The sequence below is a fragment of the Suncus etruscus genome, chromosome 13, assembly GCF_024139225.1.
Source record: "Suncus etruscus isolate mSunEtr1 chromosome 13, mSunEtr1.pri.cur, whole genome shotgun sequence".
Taxonomy (NCBI): Eukaryota; Metazoa; Chordata; class Mammalia; order Eulipotyphla; family Soricidae; genus Suncus; species Suncus etruscus.
The window spans coordinates 99094451-99121125 of record NC_064860.1 but is presented as its reverse complement, the minus strand read 5'-3'; the positions used below and the strand labels follow the sequence as shown (position 1 = coordinate 99121125).

The following is a 26675-nucleotide window of genomic DNA, read 5'->3' as shown; positions in this document are numbered from 1 at the left end:
TTGGTTTAGCTAAATATACCTGAACACTTATGCTATCATAGCATTGTTGACAAAAGGCTGGATCTGTAAATGGCCCAAGTACCCACCATCAGGTGAGAAGATGAAGACATTGTACACGAACACTTGGATGGAACTGGAGTCCGTGAGAATAAATGAACCGAGAAGAAAAGGAATGATGATCAAGCTCCTGTGGAATGGGAAGAAACTAAGTAAGTGTCTTAGAAAATTAAACAATCGGGCCCGGAGAGATAGCACAGCGGTGTTTGCCTTGCCTTGCAAACAGCCGATCCAGGACCAAAGGTGGTTGGTTCGAATCCCGGTGTCCCATATGGTCCCCCGTGCCTGCCAGGAGCTATTTCTGAGCAGACAGCCAGGAGTAACCCCTGAGCACCGCCGGGTGTGACCCAAAAACCAAAAAAAAGAAAAAAAAAAGAAAATTAAACAATCGACATTGAGATTCAGTCCCAAGACATGATTGGATTGTACTAGCACTGGGAATGAATAGAAACTGTGTGTGTGTGTGTGTGTGTGTGTGTGTGTGTGTGTGTGTGTGTGTGTGTGTGTGTGTGTGTGTTCTGGGAGTACTTAAGCCACATCTGGTTGTACTCAGGGCTTATTCCTGTCTTTGTCCTCAGAGCTCAGCCTGGTGCTGTGCAGGGGACCATATGTGGGGCTGGGGGTCAAATTTGGGTTGGCCACACGCTAGGCATAACTCTAACTGCTGCACTATCAGATTATTTTGTTATTTGTGCCTGCTTTTGAGTTGGCCTAAGTGAATTTTTATCTCAATTCTCTTTCTTATATTTAAACTTTAAGCACTGTGATTACAAATTATTCATTATTGGGCTTTATTTGTAGAATGCACATCACCCTTCACCAGTGCACCCCTCCTACCACCCATGTCTCCAGGTTCCCTTCCAGCTCCCTCACCTCCCACCCCAGCCTGTGTCTCTAGGGCAGGCAATTTCTTTCCCCTCCCTCCTTCCCTCCCTTCCTCCCTCCCTCCCTTTTTCTTTTTTGTCTGAGGTTTGCACTCTTGTTAATGGAGGGTGCCTTGCATGTCTCTTTCTCCCATTCCGCAGTGAATTCTTGTCTAGAGTGATGAGTTCCAGCTACCATGGGCCTAGTAGACCTTCTCTGCTCTACCTTCACTCACCGTTCTTTGTGGTAAGCTTCCTATTCTGAATTCGATTTCCTGCCCCTTGTCTCTCTTATCTATGGATATTGGTATATTATCTCTTGTTTTTCTTATATCCCATAATGAGTGGACCTGAGCCAGAATGAGCCAAAGTCTGAAAACAACCCAGGTGCCAGGAAACAAATGAGTGGCTAAAGAAACAGTGGTACATCTACACAATGGAATACTTGCAGCCATTAGGAAAAGTAAAGTCATGAAATGCTCTTGTACATGGATAAATATGGAACATATTATGTGAAGAGAAATGAGTCAGAGAAAAGGGGATAGACATAGAACAATCAATTCTGTTTCTTTAAAGTAAATTAATTTATTTAAAATTACTTTTTTAGATTTCTTTTTTAAATATCTTTAAGAACCACGATTACAAACATGTTTGTGGTTGGGTTTTAGTTACAAAAAAGAACATCCCCCTTTACCAGTCAACCATTAATGTCATCTCACCATCGATGTCCCCAGCTCCCTCCTCCACCACCATCATTCTGCTTCTCTCACTCACTACCATTGTCATAATAGTTGTCTGTGAAGTTATTTCTCTAACTGGACTCGTTGTGGTAAGCTTCAGATCGTGGGTCGTCCTTCCAGCCCTCATCTCTATTGTCTCTGTATATTATTACCATAATGTATTTTATTTTCTTAAAACTCATAGATGAGTGAGACTATTCTGTGTCTATCTTTCTCCCTCTGACTTATTTCACTCAGCATAATAGTTTTCATATCCATCCATGTATAGGAAAATTTCATGACTTCGTTTTCCTGATAGCTGCAGAGTATTCCATTGTGTATTTCACTTTAGTGATTGACATTATTTTTAGGATGTTTTCAAAGTTAAAAACACTCACTTTTTAAGGGGCATTTAGCATGTATTGGTTGTGCAGTGTTAAAATAACACATTTTACAAATAGGCCAATTATGGCATCCTTTTTATTTTTTAAATGGAAGGTTTGTTTCTGATTTTTACTTTTCCCTCGGCTTATTCCTAGTGTGGGACATTAGTAAATACTGAAGGCTCTTCAGGAACCAACGAATCTGACTCTGCACCCAGGGAAAACACAAGCCTCACAGCAGGAACTACTGACCCTGGACACAGGTTCAAAATGCCTTACAAAATGTGTTTTTGGTCATCTTCCTAAAACAGTTTATTTGGGAAATTTACTTAAAAAAGTTTTATAAAATTATGTCAATGACAAAAAATAAATAAGGACAAAACTAAACATAGAAGCCAAAATCAATGATAATATAATCAAGGAACCTAAACTTGAACAATCTAAAAAGGGACCTATTATACTTGCAGGCCAGGGGACAAAAGGTGGTGCTATAGGATGTATTCTGGGGCCATTTGTGGAGGGAGATTAACATTGGTGGTAGGAAAGGTCCTCACTTGTTGTATAACTCAGACTCAACTATGAAGGATTCTGTTGATTGAATTTTTATTAAAATAAAATTTTAAAAAATGTGCCAGGGAGGAATAGAGCTTTGATTATAACTTTGAGAACACAACCAACCTAGCTAGGTTTATTTGCTTTTTATGTGGGGTACAAAACCCCAGTGATATTCAGAGATTGATGGCTGGTCACTTCTACGAGAAATGAGAAAATATTGGACGTATAGATAGACATAGCTGAATGTTTCAAGAGGAACCCCTGCCTTTATATATTATCAGGCTGGGATTGTGTTTAAAAGCAGCTAAGTTACATTAATGTAATATTTGTGTTATTTAGAATGAGTTTTTACTCTAAAGTGTGGGTTTGACTTTCTTTTTTTCTTTTCCCCTTTTCATAGCTTCAGAATCCAGAAGTGAGATTTCAGCAACAACTGGAACAGCTCAGTGCAATGGGATTTTTGAACCAAGAAGCAAACTTACAAGCGCTAATAGCAATAGGAGGTGATCTAAATGCAGCTATTGAAAGGGTCCTGGGCTCCCAGCATCATAGCAACATTTCTGTTTCTTGAAAAAAATGTAATTTACTTTTGATAATGACTATTAAATCTTTAAAATACCCACTTTTTTTCATTTTGACTTTTGGCATTTTTCTTGGTTTAGAAATAAGCCCAATATGATTATAAGGTGAAACGCATAAGATGTGTGGAGGTTTTGGTGTGTTTTTAGAACACTGGGAGTCAATAGTTTTTTATTTAAGGCTACTGCATACATCAAACACTTCTGCATTTATTGTAATTTTTAAAGAAAACATCACATTTTAAGGTAGCCCCTTAAATACCTTCTTTTCTTTAATTTCTTTTTTAAATTCATTTTTATTTATTTCTTTTAGTATATATTCAGAGATTTTTTTCCCCTCTTTAACATCACCTATTTTGGCTCTGCTTGATACAAAAACATACAAGAAAAAGTCTTTCCTGGGATGAAAGCTCAGGTCAAAACCAGGGCACAAAGATTCTATAGCCTGACATTCTTACCCCAAATGCACCAGCAATATAATAAGGCACCATTTCTTTTTGCAAAGGCATACTAAAAAAAGGGGGGTGGAATTTTATGTATAGAAACAAACTCTTATCACTAGAGATAATAGCCCATACATTTTATAATACAAGGGTGCCTCCCACCCTGAACATGTGTCATGTGGACCCAACTTAGACTCCATGTGACCTGGCAGCGACCGTCCAATCCTGAGACCTCAGGCATAGAACCGACACCATTCCCCGCAACAACATCAGGAACCAAACTCCCCCTGGGAAATTCCTAATACCTCTCTAGCACCAACTTACTCCAGTTTTGATATAACATCCTGACAAAGAGGAAAAGGCAATAATTTAAGAGCAGAACGTCCTAATGGTAATATGAAATCAGAAGACATGTTGCCCTTTGACCTATGCAAAGACCAAGATCGCCAACTACTGAAGACTGACATTGACAGCCAAGATTGGGCAGTATGGGGCTGGAGAGAGAGCATGAAGGTAAGGCGTTTGCCTTGCATGCAGAAGGACGGTGATTCGAATCCCGGCATCCCATAGGGTCCCCGAGCCTGCCAGGAGCGTGTTCTGAGCATAGAGCCAGGAGTAGCGCTGCTGAGTGTGATCCAAAAACAAAACAAAACAACAAAAAAAGACTGGGCAGTACTTACCCTGGGACCAATAAAAAGACCCTAACCTAGGCTTCAGCCTAGTATCTGTACAAAAACCAAGATCTCCAATCCCAGAGGTCTGACTGCAACAATTGAGATGGAATAGAACTTCTGGAATCATAATTTAAAAACTCTATTCCAGGCTTTGTCCTAGGATCTGTGCAAAAACGACACCACCAAATATAAAAGACTGATTACAACAACAGTGATGGAACAGAACTTTTAGAACTAGAAAGACTATTCCTAGGCTTCATCCTATGACCTGTGTAAATACCAAGATATCGAGTTAGAGAGGCCTAATTCTATCATCCACAACTGAGTGGAAAGATGCCTGGCACCATAAAAAGATCTAGAGGAGTGAAAAAGAGTGTGTACTGAGCCTGTAGTGGTTCTCATGACAGTATGCTTCAAGGAGAGAGAAACCCGAAATCTCTTAAGCCAAGGGAATTCTCTTTCTAATATCCCCAATACTTAACTATGCCTTTGCAAAAAAAAAAAAAAAGGAGGCGGGGAGGAGGAGAAAGAGGAGGGAGGGAGAGGGAGGAGGAGGAAGAAGGAGGGAGGGGGAGGGAGGGGGAGGGGAGGAGGAGAAGGATGGGATTATTTTGACTGCGTATTTTTTGTCGGTGGTGGTGGTTTGTCTTTTTCGTAGTTGCTGGCTTTAGTATTTTGTTTGTTTTCTTTGTTTGCTTGGTTTTTGTTTCTGTTTGTTTTTGTTTTTGTTTTTGTATTTTTCTTGTAATTGTTTGGTTGTTTTTTGTTTGTTATTGTTTGTTTTGTTATCTTTTTCTTCTTTTCTCCCTTCCCTCTTCTAAATTGATATTTATAACCTAGGACTCCTCCTAGTTTTTCTTTCTTTTCTTTCTTTTCTTCCTTCCTTCTTCCTTTCTCTTTCTCTCTCTTTCTTTCTCTCCTTTCTTTCTTTCTCTTTTTCTTTCTTTTTCTTTCTCTCTTCTTTCTTTCTCTTTTTCTTTCTTTCTGTTTCTTTCTTTCTTTTCTTTCTTCCTTTCTTTTTTTCTTTTTTCCTTTCTTTTTTTCTATTTTCATTTCTTTTTCTTTGTTTCTTTTTCTCTTCCTTCCTTCCTTCTTTCTTTCTTTCTCTTTCTTTCTTTCTTTCTCTCTCTCTCTCTCTCTCTTTCTTTCTTTCTTTCTTTCTTTCTTCTTTCTTTTTCTATAGCTCCAACAGAACCACATTGCTTGAATTAATCTCATAAACTGAGGGGGAAAATGGATGGTACCTGGTCCAGACACTCACATGAACATTTAGTGGAAATAAAAAATGATCAGACCTGAACATCAAACCCAGAGTCAATGACAACAGAATCTATACCTAATCCACAGCAAGCTGTACAAGTGGGGACGAGTTACACTAGAATTCTGAGCGGTAAAGGAGGGAGATATGGGATGCTTGCTGGGAACAGAGGTGAAGGGAACTGGTGGTGGGAACACCCCTGATTCATTATCACTATGTACCTTAAATATTACTGTGAAAGATTTGTAATTTACTTTGGCCACAATAAAAAATTTTTTAAAAATCACGTTATAGTTGAGTGAACAAATTTTTGTCTTGCATCTGTTCAGTTTATTTGCTTTTTAAATGTTAGCCTATGGTAGTAACTTATGTAGAAAAAAAGCATTAAAAAGAAGCTCATTAGGGTTGAAGAGATAGCACAGCAGTAGGGCACTTGCCTTGCAAGTGTCCAATCCAGGACTAATGGTGGTTCGAATCCCGGCATCCCATATAGTATCCATGCCTGCCAGGAGTGATTTCTGAGTACAGAGCCAGGAGTAACCCCTGACCACTGCAGAGTGTGACCCAAAAACAAAATAAACAACAACAACAACAAAAAAAACAAGATAAAATATTTGCATTTTCAATCAGTCTTTATATGTATTCATATAAAATATTCAGGGCCGGAGAGATAGCATGGAGGTAAGGCATTTGCCTTTCATGCAGAAGGTCATTGGTTCGAATCCCAGCATCCCATATGGTCCCCCGAGCCTGTCAGGAGCGATTTCTGAGCATGGAGCCAGGAGTAACCCCTGAGCACTGCCGGGTGTGACCCAAAAACCAAAAAGAAAGAAAAAAAAAAAAAAGGAAGCACATTACTTGCACTCTATAATCTGTGGTAAATTATTGCTCATTGTGACTTTTACATGTGTATTGTTGGACAGAATGTTGTAAGGTTTATACTACTGAGGGTTTTATTTTTCTTTTGTTGTATACACCATAGTTCTGCACTTTGGGATTGTATTTTTAGAAATAAACTACAATAGATTATCTGGGCAAAATACCTATAACCAAAAAAAGTTAAAGTCAGAAAACTGAGTGTTTCCTTATTGTATAGAATCTTACAACATCTTTGATAAACATCTTTCAGCAAAAGTACCAGTTTATTAAGATAGGAGAAAAGCTGACTGCTAATAACATTTAATTATATAAATGACATAACATTGGTTCAGAGTTCATAGATTGTAAATTACTTTAATCTTGAGGATGGAAGAACTATGGAATAAACTAAAAGTTCATTTGTATAAAACTTTTCATCTTTTTCCTAGGTAGTTTAACAAGCATTACAATTTGGTGGGGGGGGGGTCACACTTGGCAGTGGTCAGGAGTTACTCCTGGCTCTATGCTCAGAAATTGCTCCTGGCAGGCTCAGGGGACCATATGGGATGCTGGGACCCAAACCACCATTGTTCTGCATGCAAGGCAAATGCCCTATCTCCATGCTATCTCTCCGGCCCCCAAGCATTACAAATTTTTGTTTGTTTTTATTTGAGCTCTTAAAAGTATTTAAAAGACACTTAACATATTACATTTTATATTTAGCCTAAATATAAATGTTTTTATTTGGAGTATTTCTTACAACTTGCATAAAGAACGTCATATTGAACATAAAATTACCGAAAGAAGGAATGTTGTGGTATCCTAAGCAGAGAATAGAAAATAATCATCAGACAGATGGCAACTAACATCTGTAGTAGAGTTTCAGCCATGATATAATATACCAATGATGACTCTTGAGGAGACAGTATTTTGTAATTTAATGGACAGATCACAGCAAAACAAGATTGAATATGTAAAAGATTAACATTAATGATAAAAGCGAAGCTAGACTTGTTACTCCTGGCTCTGCACTCCGAAGTCGCTCCTGGCAGGCACAAGGGACCATATGGGATGCTGGATTGAACCAGTGTTTGTTCGAATCAGCTGTGTGCAAGGCAAATGCCCTATCGATGTGTTATCTCTCCGGTCCTAGCTTTTATATTTTTACATTGAAATTACTATAGTATGTTGTATTTTAATTTGTATGTGCGGCTTGAGTTGTACTCAAGTGAAAAAATACAAAGGGAAATGAATTACTGATAAGTTTTAATTACCAGAGTAGTTAAAAATAATTCACAAGATTTCCCTGGGTGAGGAGTGAGGAGAATGGTTTCTGAGTCCTTCCTGCCACCATTTTCTTCAGTTGGAGGGTGCCATTGCTTGTCAGGGAGAATGTTGCATCTTTGACTATTTGATCTTAAAGGGCAACCCTTCGGGGCCGGGCGGTGGCGCTGGAGGTAAGGTGCCTGCCTTACCTGCGCTAGCCTAGGAGACGGACCGCGGTTCGATCCCCCGGCGTCCCATATGGTCCCCCAAGCCAGGAGCGACTTCTGAGCGCATAGCCAGGAGTAACCCCTGAGCGTTACCGGGTGTGGCCCAAAAACCAAAAAAAAAAAAAAAAAGGGCAACCCTTCATGCTTCAGTGAAATTTCGTGTAAAATAAGGCTAATCTTGCCAAATCTGGGAAAACAGTGAAGCACATCCTTAGATTGTAATTCTAATTATACCTACTGGGATTATTTATTTTTTTCTGACTGCTTATTTATAACTAAGGTGCCCTAATTTCTGCCATCCAATCTTCCTTAGTCGGTAAATCTCACAGGCGCTTTCTATATACAGTTTCCGCAGCGTCCGAAGGTATATAAAGACCCTAATTCATTTTTTCCCATGGTATTTGTATTTGTGTAAGTGTTTTTATTTTAATATTTTTTTATTTAAGCACCATGGTTACAGTCATGGGTTTACATGGTTACACCATGGGCTTCAGTCATAAAAAGCACACCCCCTTCATCAGTGCAACCTTTGCATCCTCAATGTTTGCACCACCACCATTCCCTTCTCCCCCGCCCCCTGCTGCTGCTCCTGCTTCCTTGGGGGCGCCTCCAGCTCCTTCCCTTCCTGGGCCCTGAGCCCCGGAGCCCTCTGGGCTGCAGAGGGGCTGGTCAGTCTCAGGAGAGCAGGGACCGAACCGGGGCTCCCCCAGCAGCCTGAGCACTGACACTGGCAGGACCCCGGCAACCTAACTCTTCCATGTGCTGGGAAACGGACAAAGATGGGCTCCATTTGTGGGGCTAGTCGCTGGGTTGTGGGAGTCATTTTTTCCATGATCAGTCATGGTTTTCAGGCGTGCCATGTTCCAGTGCCAACCCCTGCACCAATGCCCACTCCCCTCTTTCTACTCTGGGGTCCGAGGCGACTGCTTCCTCTTCTTTAGCTCGTCTGCTGCAGGACTGACAGGTCATCAGTTTCCTCCTGGGTAAATCTCGGCAGTTGGCAAGAGTTCGTGGCATTTGCCTGTGTGCGCAGCTGGGAACTGGAGTGGGCTTCAGGCCACGCCCACGCCCACCGCTCGGCCCCAAAGAAGGACCTCACCCCCCACTCCCGACCTCTCTCTCCCTCGGTCCCCCCCCCCCTGGTCCTGACCCCCTACCCTGGGAACCCACTGTCAGGTTCTCCAGGAGGCCTGGCCTCCCTCGTGGACCCCTTGGCTGGGAGAGGCCTCCCCAGCATCAGGTTCCAGGGCTGTCCTGGGGGCCGGCCCAGGCCTGGGCGCAGACCAGGCTTCCCAGGTCATCCAGGCCAGGCCGTGGCCAGACGCCCGCAGCGGGGACCCCGCTCTGTGCAGGTCCAGCAGCACATCTGCAGCCTCCTGAGGGACGCGCAGACCCAGGCCGCCCTGGTGCTGGACCACCTGCAGGCGCGGCCTGCAGTGGAGTGACCCCCACCTCTCCCTCTCCCAAAGTGGCGCTTTGGGTCCCCTTCGGCCCCCCAGGACAGCAGGGCACAATGGCCTGTGTGGTGTGTTGAGGGGTGGGGAGCTTCGGAGGAGGGGCCTCTCTTCTGGGGACCTAGGGACCCCTCTGGGAGGCCTGCAGTGATGCATCCTTATGCCCACTGTTCAGGGGATACCCTGCCACGCCCTGGGCCTGGGTCTGCCTCCTCAGACCCCCACAGTCCACTCTGAGGGCTCAGCCAGCTCTCATGGCACCAACTCTTAGGGTCCCCAGTGCTAGCCGAGAACCCGGATGTCCCTGGGACCCTAGTTGGAGTGGCAGAGAGTCAGTCAGGACCCCAGACCCTAGAACTCGCTTCCTACAGCACCTGTGGGGAGGAGTCTTGGCCTGGGGTACAACACGGGGGGGGGGCCCTTCTAGACAGGCAGTTAGAGGTCGCCAAGCTGGGCCAGTGTTGACAGCTTTATTGGGGGGTGCGTATGCAGCCGGACAGGCTGAGTCTGACCACACAGGGGGTGCCCACACGGGAACTGGCCTCCGAGAGCACCAGGAATGGGCAGCGCCCATGGGAGGAGGCCACGGGCTGGACATGGGAGGGTGGGTGGGTGCAGCAGGCCTGGACCCAAAAGGTCAGGCCTGGCCGGGTGGGTGGTTGGGTGGGTGCGTGGTGTGAGCCGGGACCCGTGGGCTGAGATGGCCGGACAGAGTGTTGGGTGCGACAGCCATTCCGGACAGGGCCCTGGAGTCCGAGGGCAGGCTGGGCCGGATGCTGGACCTCGAGGTTCGGCTGGACGGGAGTGCCAGGCCCGAGAGGGTGAGCTGCACGGGAGTGTCGGACTGCAAAGACCGGCGGGGATGGGCACTAGCAGAGCCAGCGGATGAACCTGTCCAAGAAACTGGGCTGCACCAGGCTGTCGTAGTCCTTCTCGCGGAAAACGGCAGCAGAGTCGCCCAGGGTCAGTTTGGCCAGCACGTCGTTGTCCACGTCTCCGCCCACGGCCACCACGGTGGGCACCACATTCTCCTTGCGCATGGAGTGCAACGCCTCGTCCAGGCTGAGGTTGCCGGTGACGCCGTCGGTGAGGAAGACGAAGGACAGCTCGGCGTGTCTCCGGGCACCTCCACGGCCCCGCTGGGCCACGTGGTTGACGGCGTGCACGATGCCAGCGCCCACATGCGAGGCCGAGTCCAGGTAGCGCGCAGTGTCCAGGGCCTCTTGCACCCGGGTCAGATTGGATGTCAGCGGGAAGGCCACCTGCTGCTCGCCCGCTGCCCCGAACTGCAGCAGCGCCAGGCGGGCATTCAGGGGGTCGTCGTCCCCGCGGGCCAGCGTCAGCCGCCTCGACGTGGCCTCCACCAGCTGCAGGGCCTTGCGGAAGTTCCGCTCGCCCAGCCGCTCCGAGCCGTCCAGCAGGAAGACGATGTCCACCGGCCGCTGCGTGCACTGGGCCACGTACAGTTCTGGGGGGAGATGTGGGGTCCTGAGCTGCCTGCCCACTCACCCCCGGCCCGAGCTTTCTCCCCAGGCGCTCGGCCAGGACCCCTAAGGGCCATCAGCATCACTGGTTTGCAGGGCTCCCCCTGTGACAGCTGACCCTGAGGATGGAGCTCCGGGACTCTTGTAAGTGGGGTCCTGCGTGGTGTCATGCCCACCTAGCACACCATGTCCTCCTGAACAACATCCCAGCCACAACTGCCCAGAGCAGTAGGCCCCCGCCCACCCCAGGCTCCACCAAGTCAGGCCCTGGGAGACGTGCCGGGACACTTCTGGGGACTTCGTGTTTAATGAATTGATCACTGACAAAGCTTATCGGTCACTTCTCTAGACCCATTGGACAGCCGTCCCGGTGCTGCAGGCCCGGTGCTGCAGGCTGCAGCCCTGTGTGTCCCTAGAGGCAGTGAGTGCCAGGGACGCAGCTTGGGGCCCACCAGCACAGTGGTGGAGGCAGTGGCGGGGATAGTGGGGGGGCAAGCAGGTCAGGGGGACCTGGGGCACCATGTGCTGAGCTGGGTTGACGATGTCCCAGCGGGGTGTGGGCCCTGAAAGCCGGGAGGGCAGTGTGTCAGCTCCTGACAGCCCAGGGCAGCCCTGCAGGCAGGAGATCTGGAAGCAGGCAGGGTAGGGAGGCAGGAAGGACCCTGTGTCCTCTGTGAATGTGAACCAGGGGCTTCGGGCACAGGCATTTCCACCAGGGTGCAGCCCCATGGTGGGTCAGCAGAGGGCCAGTGCCGCCTCAGTGTCCCCCACAATGTCCCTGTGCACCAGCTTAAAGGTGTCAATGAAGAGCTCTGTCCACTGCAGACGCTCGCCCCCCGTGGCGAACTTGGCCCGTTCAGCGGTGTAGACCAGTGTGGCCACCAGCCTGGAGTAGGTGGCCGGGTCCCCGCCGAGCTCGGTGGTGTTTAGCAAGTGTTGGATCAGGGGGGCAGTCCCGGGGAAAGAGGCGTCCCGGCCCTCTTCCGCGTGGAGAAAGGTCACGGCTGCCTGGGCAGGCCGTGCGCCATCTGCAGGGGCATCCAGAGAAGGCTTTAAGGGACCCACTGGCTGAGAGACACTGTCCTGGGACGTGGGGGGCTGGCAAGGGCGCCAGGTGGATCAGGGTGTTGGTGGCAGCCTTCCACTGTCTCTGACTGTGGGGCCCTTCATGCTCTGGAGAATTTGCTCCTCACAGCCCCCTCCCCACCCCCCAGCGTGACTCAGGATGGCAAAACTCTGGCTCTCTGGCTCCAGGACCCAGGTTTAAAGCTGGGGTGCTGGGTTCCCAGGAGTCCACAGAACATCATTCTGGGAAGCCTCCGTCTCTGTGTCTGTGCGCCCAAGCCCAGCTCTCCAACATGGCTGTGGGAGTGAGGCCCTGGCGTAGCCTCCAGCCCAGCCCATGAGCTCCAGGCTGTGTCCTGTGGCCAGTACTCACCAGAACCCAGCCTGCCCGTCTGCAGCCGGGGCTGGCAGTTTCTCCTCACTGGGGGAGAAACCGGCTCTCCTAGGGCCTCCCGGGCAGACTGGACTCCAGGGGAAGCCGCCCTGGGTGCTGAGTCCCCACCACACCCTGCGACACGGGAACCGTGCAGTCCAGAGCCACAGGAGGACGCAGGAGTCATGTGAGGAAAATTCTCCCCACAATGCTTTGTGCAGGCATGCCATGCCACAAAACAGCATGTGAACGGCTCCCCCCTGCGGCCAATCAGTGCTCAGTGACCACAGGTGCAGGGAAGCAGGCCCCCCGGGGTGGGTGCCCCCTGCTGTACCTCTGAGGCAGGACACCCAGGAGGCAATAAAGGCTGCTTCGGTCCGCAAGGCACCATGTGGCCCCTGGGAATCTTTTCAGAAGAGCACCAGGATTCCCGGCCCCAAATCAGCCCATCTCTCCTCCAACCAAGGCGAGCACCTCACTGCACCCCACACTCTGGGGCTGGGATAGGGGACCTCTTGGGTGTCTCTCACTGTGCAGGCACCCAGTCCCTGCATGGCAAGTGGGTGTCTGTCCCCCTGCCCCAGAGAGGACGGCACACACAGGCAGCACCTCTGGGCCGGGGAAGACGGGCCCCCTCCCCTACTGTGCTATCCCACATCAGAACCCCAAACCTGCCCCCAACCATCCCCAGCGATAGGCCCGGGAGTGGAGGGGACCTCTCGGCACCTTCAAGGGACCTCGACAGCCCCCAGGGGGGTTGTTAAGCCAAGGGACGCTGGTGTTACCTGCTTGGCAGGGGAGGTCCGGGCACACGATCTGGGGGTCTGGGAGGCAGAAAGGAGACTGTGAAGGCCAGGCAGAGGGCAGACTGGGAAGGGTGGGCACAGCCCCCGGCCCCCCTCGCCAGGGTACCTGGGCACAGCACGTCCTCCATGTCGTCGATGAAGCGCTCGGCCACCAGGTCGGAGAAGAGCGTCATATTGCGCACCTGCTGCGGCCGGTTGCAGGCGATGGACGACAGGCTCTCGCTCTCGTGCTTCTCGTGGAACATGTCCCCGATGCCGATGGCCGTGACCGTCACGTCGCCGCTGCACAGGGCCTGCAAGTGCAGGTCGTCGTCCCGGGGGTCGTGCCGGCCGTCGGTGATGACCACGGCGAACACGCGCGTCTTCTGCCGCCGGCTCTCCTTGATGAGCCGGTCGTGGGCGAACTTGAGCGCCGACGGCGTCCAAGTGCCCCCCGCGATCCACTCGAGGTTGCGCACGGCCTCCTTGAAGCTAGACAGCGAGTCGATGCGCGGGTCGTCCAGCTGGATGGCCTCGAAGGTGCCCTCGTGGCTGTACTGCACCACACCCACCCGGGTGCCTGCCGGTGGGCGATGGGCAGAGCGTGAGCACGGTGGGCAGAGCTGGGGGTCCTGCTGGGCCATCTCGGGCTCTCCCTGCACCGCCCAGGCCCTTCCCTGGCCCGTCCTTGGGTGCCCACCTGTCTCAGACTTGGGGTCCTTGGCGATGGCGCCCAGCCGGTTGACCACGTTGATGACGAAGTTCTTCTCCAGCGTGAAGTTGGTGTAGCCGATGCTCTCAGAGCTGTCGATGACGAACACCACGTCCAGGGCTCCGCAGCGCTTCTCGCAGTCTGCAAGGGTGGGGGAGTCAGGGCTGCGACCAGGCCTGGACACCCCCAGGCCCCCTCACCCCTCACCCAGGAAACTCACCGCAGCAGCCGCACGTCTCCCGTACGTAGGTCATGACATCACACTCCTGCAAGGAAGAGACGGGCCAGCCGCGTCCACGCGTGTCCGTGACCAGGTCCGCCAGCCAGGCCCACGCCAGGCCACTCCCATCAGTGACAGACCACGCCCACGGACAGCCACACCCAATCACACCGCCCACTTCTGACCAGGCCCACAACTGGCCATGCCTGATCGGAACCCCGTCAGGCCTCTTGCCATGCCCATCATGGACACGCCTCGCCCTCTCCTGACCATGCCCCATCCGACAAATGAGGCCCCCTCCAGGCCTCGCCCACAAGGGGGCCATGCCCAATCATTTGCCCACTTCTGACCACTTCCACCACCCGGCCACACCCCCCGAGCCACACCCACTCCCAACTAGGCCATCCTCTTGCTGTGCCCATCACTGACAATGCAAAGCCCTCTCCTGACCACTCCTGCTCAGCCCAATGCATGTCCACCCAGACCCGCCCACCACTAGCCACGCCCAACACCCACACCTGGCCGTGCCCAGTCCCACCCCGTCCACCACCTGCCTGGCCCTCCCTACCCCCTGACTCGGAGGAAGGCTCTCGAGTGCCCCAGCACCTACCGTGAGGCCGGGGTCTCCGGGAGGCCCAGGCTCTCCCTGCAGTGGGAAACAGTGGGGTGAGCGTCCTTCTTCCCACCCACTTTGGATTCCCACGTGTGGGAGAACCCATGGCCAGGGACGCCTACCTCAGACCCTGGAGGTCCTCTCGGGCCTCGGGTGCCAGGTTCCCCCGGGGGTCCAGGGTCCGCCTGCAGGGAAGGGGTGTCATTGCTGGGTGGGACCCAGTGAGGCATGGGGCAGGAACCAGGGCAGGACCTGGGTGGGTGGGATCTGATCATGGGCAGCTCAGGGACACTCACCGGCTCGCCCTTCTCGCCCTTCCTCCCGCTTTCTCCTTTGAGCCCGAAGTCTCCTCTGCCGCCCTGCAGACAGCAAGGGGTGAGCGGGGCAGCAGCTGGACCACACCACGGAGCCAGGCAGGGCATCACCTGCTGCCCAGGGGCTTGGGGGGCGAGTGAGAAGCTCGGGTGCCCCCACAGACTTGCACAAACTCACCTCAGGACCTCGGGGACCAGGTTCGCCTTTGTCACCCTAAGAAGCAAGCAGGGGTGATGGTTGTGGAGCCCACACAAGTTGGCAGGGCTCAGCCTCCTGCTGACCCCCACCTGCTGGTGCTGGGTGCCCCTCCCTACCCCTCCCTGTCCCACATCCCCACCCCAGGACTTACAGGCTCTCCCCGTGGTCCAGGATAGCTGAATCCGGGCCTGCCCGGGTCTCCCTGGTGAGGGCAGAGAGTCAGGCTGGGCCATGGTGGGGGTCCCCCGGCCGGCTGTGGGGCCCCCCTGCCTCTCCAGGGACCAGGAGGGCCTTACCTTGGGGCCAGGCGGCCCTGAGTCCCCACGGGGACCTGGATCCCCAACGTCTCCTCGAGATCCCTGAGCAGAAAGTGGGGTGTCAGCAAGCGAGGGCCAACCCCCTCCCCGGGCAGGACCCCGGACCTCCACCGACCTGCTTCCCGGGCTCCCCCAGGGCTCCTTGGGGTCCTCTGGGTCCAGGCAGGCCACGGTCCCCCTGTGGAGAGAGCAGCCCCATGTAGACTCCAGCTCTGGTGATCGGGGTGCAGACAGGCCGGGCTGCAGCCCCCTCCCCGGCCACTCACCTTAGATCCTTTGTTGCCCACTTCTCCAGCCAGCCCGCGGGCGCCCTCAGGCCCTGGGTCACCCTGTGAGGAGAGAGGCCCTGGGTGGGGATGGGGTGACAGCATCCAGAGGGGACCCATCTCCCAGAGCACAGACAGGCTGGGACAATCCAGGGCCACGACCAGGGCTGGGGGCCAAGCCAGGCCCGGCCCGTATGGCCACATGGCGTCATGTGGGGCGTCACAGCACAGAACACAACCAGCTCAAGGCATCACATGGTGTCACATGGTCACACGACAAAGCACACCGTCCTATGGCATGTTACAGTGTCACATAGTGTCACTCTCACAGTATATCACACCGTCACACAGCACGCCACGCTCACGGTGTCACACGTCACAGCACGTCACACTCTGAATGTCACACAGCCACATCCCCAGACTTGAGGGTTGGGCACCCAATCCTCACCTTCTCCCCTTTGGGACCAGCGCTGCCTGGGCCGCCCTTGGGCCCGGGGTCTCCTCTGCGGCCCTGTGGAGACGGGGTGTGGGTGGGACTCAGGGACTCACCCCGAGGGGCCTCTCCTGGGCTCAGAACGGGGCCAGGGAGCTCGTCCCAGGCCAAGGGTCAGGGTGCTGGGACGGCACCTCGACCAAAGAAGGGCACGCAGCAGGTGGGGTGAGGCACTCACAGGCTCGCCGCGGGGTCCTCGGGGCCCAGGCCCGCCTTTGGCTCCCTTCACGCCCGGACTGCCGGGGGCACCACTGTTGCCCGGGTAACCCTGCGGGAGAGGCGGTCAGGATGGGAGTCCTGGGGTTGGGGGTTCTTGCCTGCCGGGCCACAGAGGGGCACTTGCCTTGCTTCCTTTGTCCCCACTGTCTCCCGGTGGTCCTCTGCGTCCAGGGCGGCCGGGGTCCCCCTGTAGGGTCGGAGGGTCAGTGCGGCCTTGAGAACCCACCTCAGGGCCTGAGGCATATGGTGTCTCCGCCTCTTGGACCCTGAGACTTGGTCTGGTTCTCAGGTTCTCAGAGTAGGCGGATGGCAGAGCTCAGTGCGCAGAACCTGACCTCACATGGAAGGGCAGCTCCCCATCCCTGGGAGGACCCACACAGGGGGAGCAGCCACTCCTAGGGAAGGACTCACACAGAGGGAGGATCTACATCCTGGAGGACCACACCTGGGGGAGAGCCCCCCACCCCAGGAAGACCCAACACAGGGATGATTCCCACAAAAAGAGGACCCCAGGCCCCAGGAGGACCCACCCCGGGCAGGCATCTCCTGAGCACCTGGTAGGCCCTACCTTGGCACCTTGGTCCCCTTGCTCCCCAGGACTTCCTGCTTCTCCAGGGTAGCCGTCGGGGCCCTGCGAGAGAGGGGCTGTCTGACTGGGAGCCCATCTTGGATGTCAGTCTAAGAGCCCCCCTCCCCCACAGTCCTCTCAGACCTGCCTGGCCTCCCCTCAGAGTCCCCTGTGTCCCCAGGTTGGGCCCCAAACCCAGCTGAGCTCCAGATGAAACTGCAGTGCAAGCAGGACAGGAAGAGAGAAGAGAGCTGGGAAGGGGCGAGCATAAAAGGGTTGCAGCCTTGCAGAGCAGGGGTAAGGATACAAAGGGGGGCAAAGGATACAAAGATGAGTGAGGAGGTGAGGGTGAGGTGTTGAGGGGTGAGGAGGTGAGGAGAGGGGGTCAGGAGTTAGAAGGTGTGGGATGATGGGGCCAGAGAGATAGCACACCGGTAGGGCGTTAGCCTTGCATGCGGCCAACCAGGGATGGACCTGGTTCGATTCTCAGCATCACAGATGGTTCCTCTGATTTCTGAACACAGAGCACAGCCAGGTGTAGCAAAAAGAAAGAAGGAAGGAAGGAAGGAAGGCAGGAAGGAAGGAAGGAAGGAAAGAAGGAAAGGAGAGAGGAAGGGAGGAAGGAAGGAAGGAAGGAAGGAAGGAAGGAAGGAAGGAAGGAAGGAAGAAGGAAGGAAGGAAGGAAGGAAGGAATGTGGGATCAAGAGGTGAGGGTGAGGGGTGAAGGGTGAGGGGTGAGAGATGAGAGAGAGGAGAGGTGGGACCACACTTACCCTGCTCCCAGGGTCTCCCTTACAGCCAGGAGGTCCTATTCGTCCCAGCTTGCCCTGCAGGAGAAGGGGGCAAGGGAGGCACCAGGTCATGGGTGTGTGAGGGTGGCCCTCAGGGTGTCAGGTGGGAACACGTGTACAGTGTACAGTGACCCTCCCAGGTCTTCACAGGCGTGTGCCTTGGGGGTGCAGGTGTGTGCAAAGCTGTGATGAAGGTGCATGCAGGTGAGAGGTGCGTGTTGGATGCCTTGAACCAGTCAGCAGATCTGGGCTGCACTGCAGCCCACCTATAGGTGGAGAACCCGTAGGCCGCGGGATCCCTGCATTTGGGGCCCCTGCAGGTGGGTGATCTCTCGGGCCATGGAGCTCGGGGCCCAGAGCTGGGACAAGCCTTGAGGCTGCAGGCCCCGAGGGTTCTTGCTCAGCCAGTCCTGGGGAAGATCTTGGGGCTGCTACCTTCTGTCCGTCGGTCCCGTTCTTGCCGGCCAGGCCGGAGGCGCCCTGAGGAGAGAGGGGCCCGTCAGCCCTCGCCGCACCCCTGGGAGCAGCGGGAAGTGGAGCCCCCCACAAGCCCGGTCCTTACCTTTCGCCCATCAGCTCCGAATTCACCCTGTGCGGGAGAGAGGCAATCAGGCCGCGGCCAAGGGCACGGAGGGAACAGGCGTCACTCACCGCCACTGCTGGCCTGCAGGGGCCTCTGGGCCAGGTGTGACCGGAGGGGCCCTCTCACCTTCTCTCCTTTGAGGCCTGGAACCCCCTGAGGAGGGAAGGGGGCTCAGGTTACAGGGGCCAGAGCCAAGGCTGAGGTCACTCCTGCCCCACCCCCCAGTCTCATGTCCCCGTCACAGGGCAGAACAGCAGCTCACCTTGGGCCCGGGGAATCCAATGGGACCCTCGATGCCTGGGTCTCCCTAGGAAGAAGAAAGAGCAAAAGGCCAGTGGTGACGGCAGCCCAGGGGAACCAGGATGGGGGTGGGCAAGGATGGGGGGGACACGCACCTGTCGTCCCTTCTGTCCAGGCTCACCCGGCTCACCCATGTTGCCCTTGGCACCCTGAAAGCAGAGAGAAAAAGGTAAAGCGACGCAGGAGGTGTGGCAGAGGGTCGGAGGGCAACTGCCCGGACGCGGCTACTCCACAGAGGGGCAGCTGTGTCTCCATTCACCCACACTGGAGCATGAGGCAGCATCTGGACTGTGGGAACAAACAGGCTGGTGTTGGAGTGGCTATGATTGCGAGGGACCCCAAATCTGGGTGCCACAGCAGGCAGGGTCTTGGGTCTCCCGCATCAGGGAGCTATAGTGTCTGGTGAGCAGCTCGTTCCTGGGCTGGATGACCCTCTGGCCCATCTCCTTGGGCACATCTTGGGCTGCCTGAGCCCCAAGCCCCTCCCCTTTGTTCCCCAGAATTGCTAACAAGCTTGCACACTTTGTCATGACACCCCTGTGGTAGTAAGAGGGGTGCAGCCTCCATCCTCACACCCAGTGTGTGAGGTCATGTCTCACTGCGTCCGTGAAAACGATTCAGTCCTGCCAAGACCTCTGCCTCTGAAGAGCGCGGGGCCCGTTAGCGGGGAAGGGGAGTAGGGGTGTGCGGGGTCCTCACCTTTTGTCCGCGGTAGCCCTTGGGGCCAGGCGCCCCCGGAATCTCCAAACAGCTCACTTTGTAGCACTGAAATGACAGCGGGAGTGTCAGGTGGGAGAGGGAGGGACAGGCCGGGGTGAGGCGGCTGATCACGGAGGCCACCCTTTGGCAGAAGCGGGTGGGCACGCTGGCTGCAGGGCTCCATCCCAAGGCAGGGCCAGGCTTGGGGGACACAGTTGGGGTGTGGCCTTGCTGAACTGGGTCTGTGCTGGGGGTGGGGGGATTGCCATTCGGGAGCCTGATGTGGACCCACACACTGGTTGGCCGGTGTCATGGCCTGCTAGCTCCGGACTAGGAGACCCTAGGAGGACCCTCAGGAGACCAGTGTGGGCAAGTGGCAGGGGCTCGGAGACCAGTGGGTGGAGTCATGGGAGGGGCCAGCCAACAGGTGGGGTGCCAGTGGGCGGGGCATAAGGCTGATGGGCGGGGCTAGGAGCCCAGGAGCCACAGTGAGGCCAAGGTCAATGGGCTGGGGAGACCCTAGGGCCTAGTGGAGTGGGAGGAACCCTAGCCTAGGCCAGTGGGTGGCCCCTAGCCAGAGGGCCTAGGGACCAGAGGTCAAGGGGCAGAGCTGTCAGTCTGGAAGGCAGCGAGGTGGTTGTCCCAGGGTGTGCAGGCTGCATGGACACTCACCTCGCCATAGGCTTCGTGTTTCTGCGGGAGAGGAGGGAAGGCTGGTCAGTGGAGTTGGATGGGCGGCCAAGCCCGTGGGCACCCTTGGGTGGGGGCAGGTCCTGTGCCCCGTGGGCACCCTTGGGTGGGTCATCCCCACAGACACCATGGGTGGGGCAGGACCTGCGCCCTCAGAGGCACCCTTGGATGGGGTCAGGGCCTGCGTCCGTGTGGGCACCCATGGATCAGGACAGGCCCTGTGCCCCAGGGGCACCTTGGTGAGGTCAGGGCCGGTGCCCCTGTGGGCACTCGTGGATGTGCCGTGCCCGTGAACACTGTGGGTGCGTGGGCGGCCACCCCCATGGGCACCGTGTGGCGGACAGATCCTGTGCCTCAGGGTCACCCTTGGGTGGGATCATGGCCCGCAGCCCCGCAAACACCACGGGTGGGGTCGGGGCCCGCGCCCCTGTGGGCGTCCACGGGCGGGTCGTGCCCTGGACACCGTGGGTGGGCAGCCACGCCACGCCCAGCCTCACCATGACCTTGATGATGCGCTCGATGGTGGCCTGGTCCATCTCGGCGGAGTCCCGAAGCATGGTGGCGTAGCCGTTGCGGTACAGCTCGTGCGGGGCGCTGGCCACGTCGCGCAGGCCCTGCTCGTACAGCCGCTGGCTGGGGGCCACGGCGAAGAGGCGGACGCCCTGGTCGCGGGCGCGCTCGGCCTGCAGCTTGAGGCCGCCGCACGGGCTGCCGGTGACGTGGCCGTCGGTGATGACCACGGCGAAGACCACGGCGCCCTTGCCCAGCACGGGCTGCACGTTGCGGGTCATGTTGGCCAGGGCGCAGTCGGTGAAGGTGCCGCGCCGGAAGGACACGATGCCCTTCAGGCTGCTGACGAAGGCCGCGCGGTCGCTGTCCGGCGGGCTGAACTCCTGCACCTCGTCGGAGAAGTGCAGCCCCCCCATGCGCCAGCTCAGCGCCACCTGGCCCAGGTACAGCTGGTCCTGCAGCTGGCTCGTCAGCTCCACCACGAAGTCCTGCATGTGCTGCATCAGGCGGTCGGTGGGCGGCTGCATGGCCACGCTCTCCGACGTGTCCAGCACGAAGTACACGTACACCGGGCAGTGCGCCTTCTCTGCGGGTCGAGGGCGCGCCGGTCAGCCCTGGAGGCGGTCCCGGCAGCCGCGCTCCCTCTTCCCTCGCCTTCGTCGTGCCCCCAACTTCTGTGCTCCCTGCCCTCCTCTTTTTACGTGCGCCCCACAAGGCCTCTCAGCACCTGTCCTCCCTCCCCGCGGTGCCCCCAAGCGTCCTCTCTTCATCATGGACCCCACGGTGACCCGAGCATTCGTGCTCTCTTCCCTCCTCCCCCTTCATCATGCACCCCACAGAGCCTCCAAGCGTCCGTGCTCCCCCCCCTTCTCCTTTTGCATGCACCCCACAGCACCTCTCAGCATCAGTGCTCCCTTACCCTCCTCCCCCTCACATGCACCCGAGGCACCCTTGTCCCCTGCTGTGACCTCCCACGCCCGCCCCTGTCCCCCAAAGAACCTGGGCAGTTGGTGCCCCTCTCCACGGCACTGTCTGGTGAGAGCACCTCTTGAAACTGAGCACGGACAAAACCCAGGAGCCCCCAGAGCAGGAGGGCGGAGCTCAGGTCTCTGAGCATCTTGGTGGCCCCTGAGTGCCCGGGAGACCTGCAACAGGAAGAATGTGGTCCCTATAGACGGCCGTCACCTGGCCCTCCTCTCCACTCAGCACTCCACTCTGGACACTCAGCAGCTGCGGCCCCGAGTGCTGCAGCCCGGGGTCACGGCCACCGACATTCCTGGGGAGCAGGAGCTGTGGCTTCTGGCTGAGACAGGCTGGGCTCCCCCATCACCCTAAGGCTGAACTCCCCCACCAAACACACACACACACACACACACACTTCACCCCACCATACAGTTTTGGGGGCCACACCTGACATTGTGGATCATTCCTGGCTGACTCAGGTACCAAACGGGGTGCTGGGAATCGAACCCGCGTCAGCAGAGTGCAAGGTCAGATCCCTGCCTGCTATGCCCATGTCTTTGATGTTTTATGATTTCTCTTCTGTTGTTTGCAAAATCATCATCTTTAATGGTCTGTGTCCTCGTGGGACTCTTGAGTTTATTCTATGCGAAGGTCATTGGGCTTCTTGTAATTTTTTTGGTTTGTTTTTGGGCCACACCCAGCAGAGCTCAGCTGGGGTTACTCCTCGCTCTGCACTTAGAAATCACTCCTGGCAGGCTTGGGGGACCATATGGGATGCAGGGAATGGAATTCAAGTTGGCTGCCTGTAAGGCAAATGGCCTACCCGCTGTGCTATTGCTCCAGCCCTCAGGCTTCTTGTATATAAACATACATAGCATGTATCCAATGGAAGATGTTCTTGGACATAAATCTCAGGGGCCCATCTTTCTTCCTGTCCTGTCCCCATCTCTCTCCTTCCAGGACTCTCACTGGACAGAGTCTGCTTTCCACCGCAACCACTGGGAGATCCTAGTTGTTAGTTGTAGGGAGGTGAAGGGTCACTGCCTTGGGCTCTCTGCCTTTCCCCCTGTCACCTCTGGGCCCCTAGTGCAATCTTCCCTGCCATCCTGTCTGTGGCCCTCTCCAGTCTCTTTTCTTTTTTTCTTTTTGGGCACCCAGCGGTGCTCAGAGGTTCCTCCTGACTCTGCGCTCAGAAATCGCTCCTGGCAGCCTAAGGGGAACATATGAGATGCCGGGAATCGAACCCAGATCTGTCCGGCTTTGGCTGTGTGCAAGGCGAATGCCCTCTTCTGTTTTTCTCTTTGCTCCAGCCTGATTTAGAATCCAACAGAATTTTCATGTCAGTTATTTTACTTTTCAATTCCATCTTCTTTCATTCTCCTTAGGTTTTTATTTCTCTGTTGGTATTTCCATTTTCCTAACATCCCTTTCATGATTTTATTTTCTGTTTTATAGTGGCTAAAAAACAGTTTACTTTTTAACATCATTCCACCACTGAAAGGACTCTTGGATCATATTTTTCCCTTTGAATGGGTCCTACTTTCCTGTTCCTTATATCTGCCTTGTGAAATGCTTGAAAAATTAAATATGATAAAATAGAATTATATTCTGTTTAATAACATGGAACCCAGGGTTTGTGCTGCTTGGTCGGTGTCTGATTCTGTTGGCTGCAAGGCTGAGCCCACGTATGAAAACCAGTGCAACGTGTCTCGACAAGAAAACAAAGGCAAAAGTCCACAGGATCGTCTCAAATGGTGCCGAAAAACTTGATAAAATTCAACACCCTTCCATGGTAAATGCATTACAAAACCCAGAAACAGAAAGAAAGTACTTCAGCCTACCCAGAAGCAGAGACAAGAAGCCAGGCTCCATGGCGACCCCCTGGGAAAGCAGGAAGGAAGTGGCAGAAGAAACCAGACTGCTGGGGCTCCAGGCAACAGGAGGTTCCACCAAAAGAACACGACACGGAAAATGGACAACCGCATCAACAAGGGAAAAAACGTTAGCTGATTGCAGATGACACTGCCCCGAAAGAAGGTAGAAAACCCTAAAGATTCTATAGAGGAAGAGGACAGAGGGGAGGCCACTGCCTTGCACATAGTCGACAAGGGTTGGATCCCAGCACCGCGTGCCATACCCCTCGGCCCACCGGGAGTGATCCTGGAGCACTGGGCCATGAGCCAGCCCTGAGCACTACTGCGGGCATCTCTTCAAAAAGATTCCAGGGGCCAGAGTGGTGGGAGCACAATGGTAGGTGTTTGCCTTGCACGTGGCTGACCCAGGATGGATGCGGCATCCCGTATGGTCCCCGAGCCTGCCAGGAGCAATTTCTGAGCACAGAGCCAGTAGTAACCCCTGAGCGTCAAAATGTGCCCCCCCCCCAAAATTCAACTTTATAATCCATTTATAACAACTTCACACTAAAATTTAAAAAAGTGGGGGGAGCCCGGGATGACTGAGTAGTATGCAGGGCACAGTGCAAGACTGCAGGGGGAGCAAACACGGCTGACGGTGGGATCCAGCTTCCGCCAAGCTCAGGGCTCAGGAAATTGCACGAGTCAGACATGCTCAGGAGGGATTGTGGTTGTGGTTGGGGGTGCCGGGAGAGAATGGCGAGGCACCCCTAATGATTGGTGCTAGCGTGGATGTGCCAGTGGACCTCTGGGCATCCATGAGAGGCAGAGCAGGGTCAGGTGGAGGCACTGATGGCCACACATACGCCCCTGGTCATGCAGCCACAGAGGAGCCACGCCGTGCCACGAGCCCCTGTTCTCTGCAGCCTCCATCAGCGGACTCAGGCTCTGGCCCCTCATCACTGTGGCCCCCACACCAACTCCACACGCGGGCACCGCTCGGCCTGGCCTGCGAGGGATTAATCTGATGCAGCCGCAGCTTGGAGGCATGTGGAGTGAGCCTGAGGACTGAGCCAGAGGACAGAGCAGCCCAGAACAGGGGTGGGGGGGGGCGCAGGCAGGCAGCAGGGGAGGTGAGGGTGCAGGACGGCCTGGGGGGAGGGGAAGGGACCCTGGTAGGCAAAGGCTCCATCTCCCCTTTGCAAGGCGACGGAGATGGACACCTCCTGGTGTGAGCCGCAGGATCACGACTCAGCTTTGAGCTCAGAGGCCCGAGAGGAGGTTTCCTGCTGCACCTTTAAGAATGGGTTGTGGGGAAGGAGAGCACAGCGGTAGGGCATCTGCCTTGCACACAGCTGGCCCAGGTCAGATCCAGGTTCAATCCCTGACATCTCATTTGGTCCCCTGAGCCTGCCAGGAGTGATTTCTGAGCACAGAGCCAGGAGGAACCCCTGAGCGTCGCTGGGAGGGGCCCGAAAACCAAAAAATAAAAAAAGAACAAGGTTGTGCTGGGGTGTGTTTATAGGGTAGAGTGGGCGCCTGGGGATGGGCCAGGCCTTAGGATCCCACGACCAGGTGAGGAGCAGCTGGCCCCAGGGGCTGGAGCCCCTTTCCACACTGCGTTTCCCAGAAGGCCCTGCAGATCCTGCTCAGCCCACAGCGACCTAGGGAGCTTCGGGGTCTCTGGTAGGGCCCAGGCCTGGGAGGACAGCGCCTCCCTGTGGCGTGTCTGTGGGGCCAAGAGCCCTGGAGGGACCCCACCCAGTAACTGACCAGCTGTGAGTCTGGGAAGGGGCCCCACCCCCACACTCACTGCAGGGACGGACCCCATCACAGGCAACCCTGGTGGCACAGGGGACGCTGGGCTGAGGCTATTGTCACACACACACACACACACACACACACACACACACACACACACACACACACACACACCGAGCCCTGCACACAAGTTCAGCCCTTAGAATCCCCAGAAGACGAGGCCTGGGTTCCCCCAACCCTTCCTGGGTGTTTGTGGGCTCAGAATGGCTGCAGCAGCAGCAGCAGCAGTAGTGGCTGCAATCCAGCCCAGGCTGTGGCTGAGGGCCCCCCCAGGCTTTGTGTCTGGGCAAGCTTGGGGGGGGGGTCCCCAGGACCATGCCTGCATCCTGGGCAAGTCTGGGAGAGTGGGGGGCCCAGTGGTGACTCATTGCCCTGGAGGGGGGTTCGTGAGCCAGAGGAGGATCTGGGGGACAGAGTCTGCGGCCCAGAGCCTGGGCAGCCCGAGTCCCAACACACGCCAACACTGGCCTGGCACAGTGCCTCATGCCCACGGACCATAGTTGGTTGTGCCCAGAAGCGCTAAGGGGGTAAAGAGGGTTAAGGGGGTACAGAGAGATAAGGGGTCTCAGACAGAAGGAGCCCAGTCTACAGTTAAGTGGGTACAGACGGTTAAGGGGTTAGAGAAAGGTAAGGGGGTACAGACAATTGGGTCTCAAACAGCTAAAGGGCTCTCAAATAGTTAAGAGGGGTCTCAGATAGTTAAGGGGTACAGAGAGTTAAGGGTATATAGAGAAGGGGTAAAGGCAGTTAAGGGGTCTCATATAGTTAAGGAGTACAGAGTTAAGGGGGTGCAGACAGTTAGCCAAGGGTCTCAGATAGTTAAGGGGTACAGAGAGCTAAGGGGATACAGTTAAGGGGTGTCAGAAAGTTAAGGGCTACAGAGGTAAGGGATGCAGACGGGGTCTCAGATAGTTTAGAGGCACGAAGAGTGAAGGGGGTTCGGTCGATCAGTGAAGGGGTACATTAAGGGTACAGTTACATGGAGCGGCAGGCGGCTAAGCACTCACAGGCTCCCGAGTGGATCCCGGGGCTAAAAGCTGGCTCACGGGCGGTGGGACCCTGTCCGGACCTTGAGCATAACAGGCCCAGACTCTGGGGGGCCATAGGGGGGTCTTGGGGCCCTCGGGGGCCTGCGCTTACCTGAGCCCGGGCGCTGGGTGTGCTGGGCAAGGGCGAGGAGAGGCTGGAAGCTCCCAGTCACCACCAGACAGAGCTGGAGGGAGGGAAGGAGAGAGGAGGGGCTCGGCTGCCGACGCCCCTGTTCCCCTGTTCCCGCCCAGAGCCCTCGGCACCCAGAGGCCACCAGGGGGCGCTGCGGCCATGCGGGTGCAGGAGGGGAGAGAAGAGGGGTGACTGGGCAGGGGACGGGGTGGAAGGACAGTCACTGAAAAGCAGGGACGGGGCTGTCACATCCCCCCGGCCCCTGCCTCTCTGGGCCCGGGGACGTGGTCAGGCTCTGCTGCCTCTCCCTAACTGGTGACTATTCAGGAGTTGGGGGGTCC

At 55.1% G+C, this 26675-nt stretch overlaps 1 protein-coding gene across 1 annotated transcript; it reads right to left on the bottom strand.

Annotated features, from left to right (window-relative positions):
- Positions 1 to 10072: 10072 nt before the first annotated feature.
- On the bottom strand, positions 10073 to 26357 carry COL6A2 (collagen type VI alpha 2 chain). The gene is made up of 28 exons (XM_049785460.1): positions 26314 to 26357; positions 21536 to 21681; positions 20524 to 21122; positions 20009 to 20029; positions 19337 to 19402; positions 18733 to 18786; positions 18600 to 18644; positions 18464 to 18490; positions 18317 to 18343; positions 18190 to 18234; positions 17737 to 17790; positions 16964 to 17026; positions 16520 to 16582; positions 16355 to 16444; positions 16132 to 16194; positions 15684 to 15746; positions 15533 to 15595; positions 15397 to 15459; positions 15252 to 15302; positions 15080 to 15115; positions 14884 to 14946; positions 14710 to 14772; positions 14585 to 14620; positions 13975 to 14020; positions 13743 to 13895; positions 13170 to 13622; positions 13043 to 13081; positions 10073 to 10803 (listed from the first exon to the last, which is right to left on the bottom strand). The coding sequence occupies exons 2-28, from the start codon at positions 21651 to 21653 to the stop codon at positions 10205 to 10207; spliced, it is 3063 nt and encodes a 1020-aa protein (XP_049641417.1). The 5' UTR covers positions 21654 to 21681; positions 26314 to 26357; the 3' UTR covers positions 10073 to 10204.
- Between the last annotated feature and the right edge of the window lie 318 nt (positions 26358 to 26675).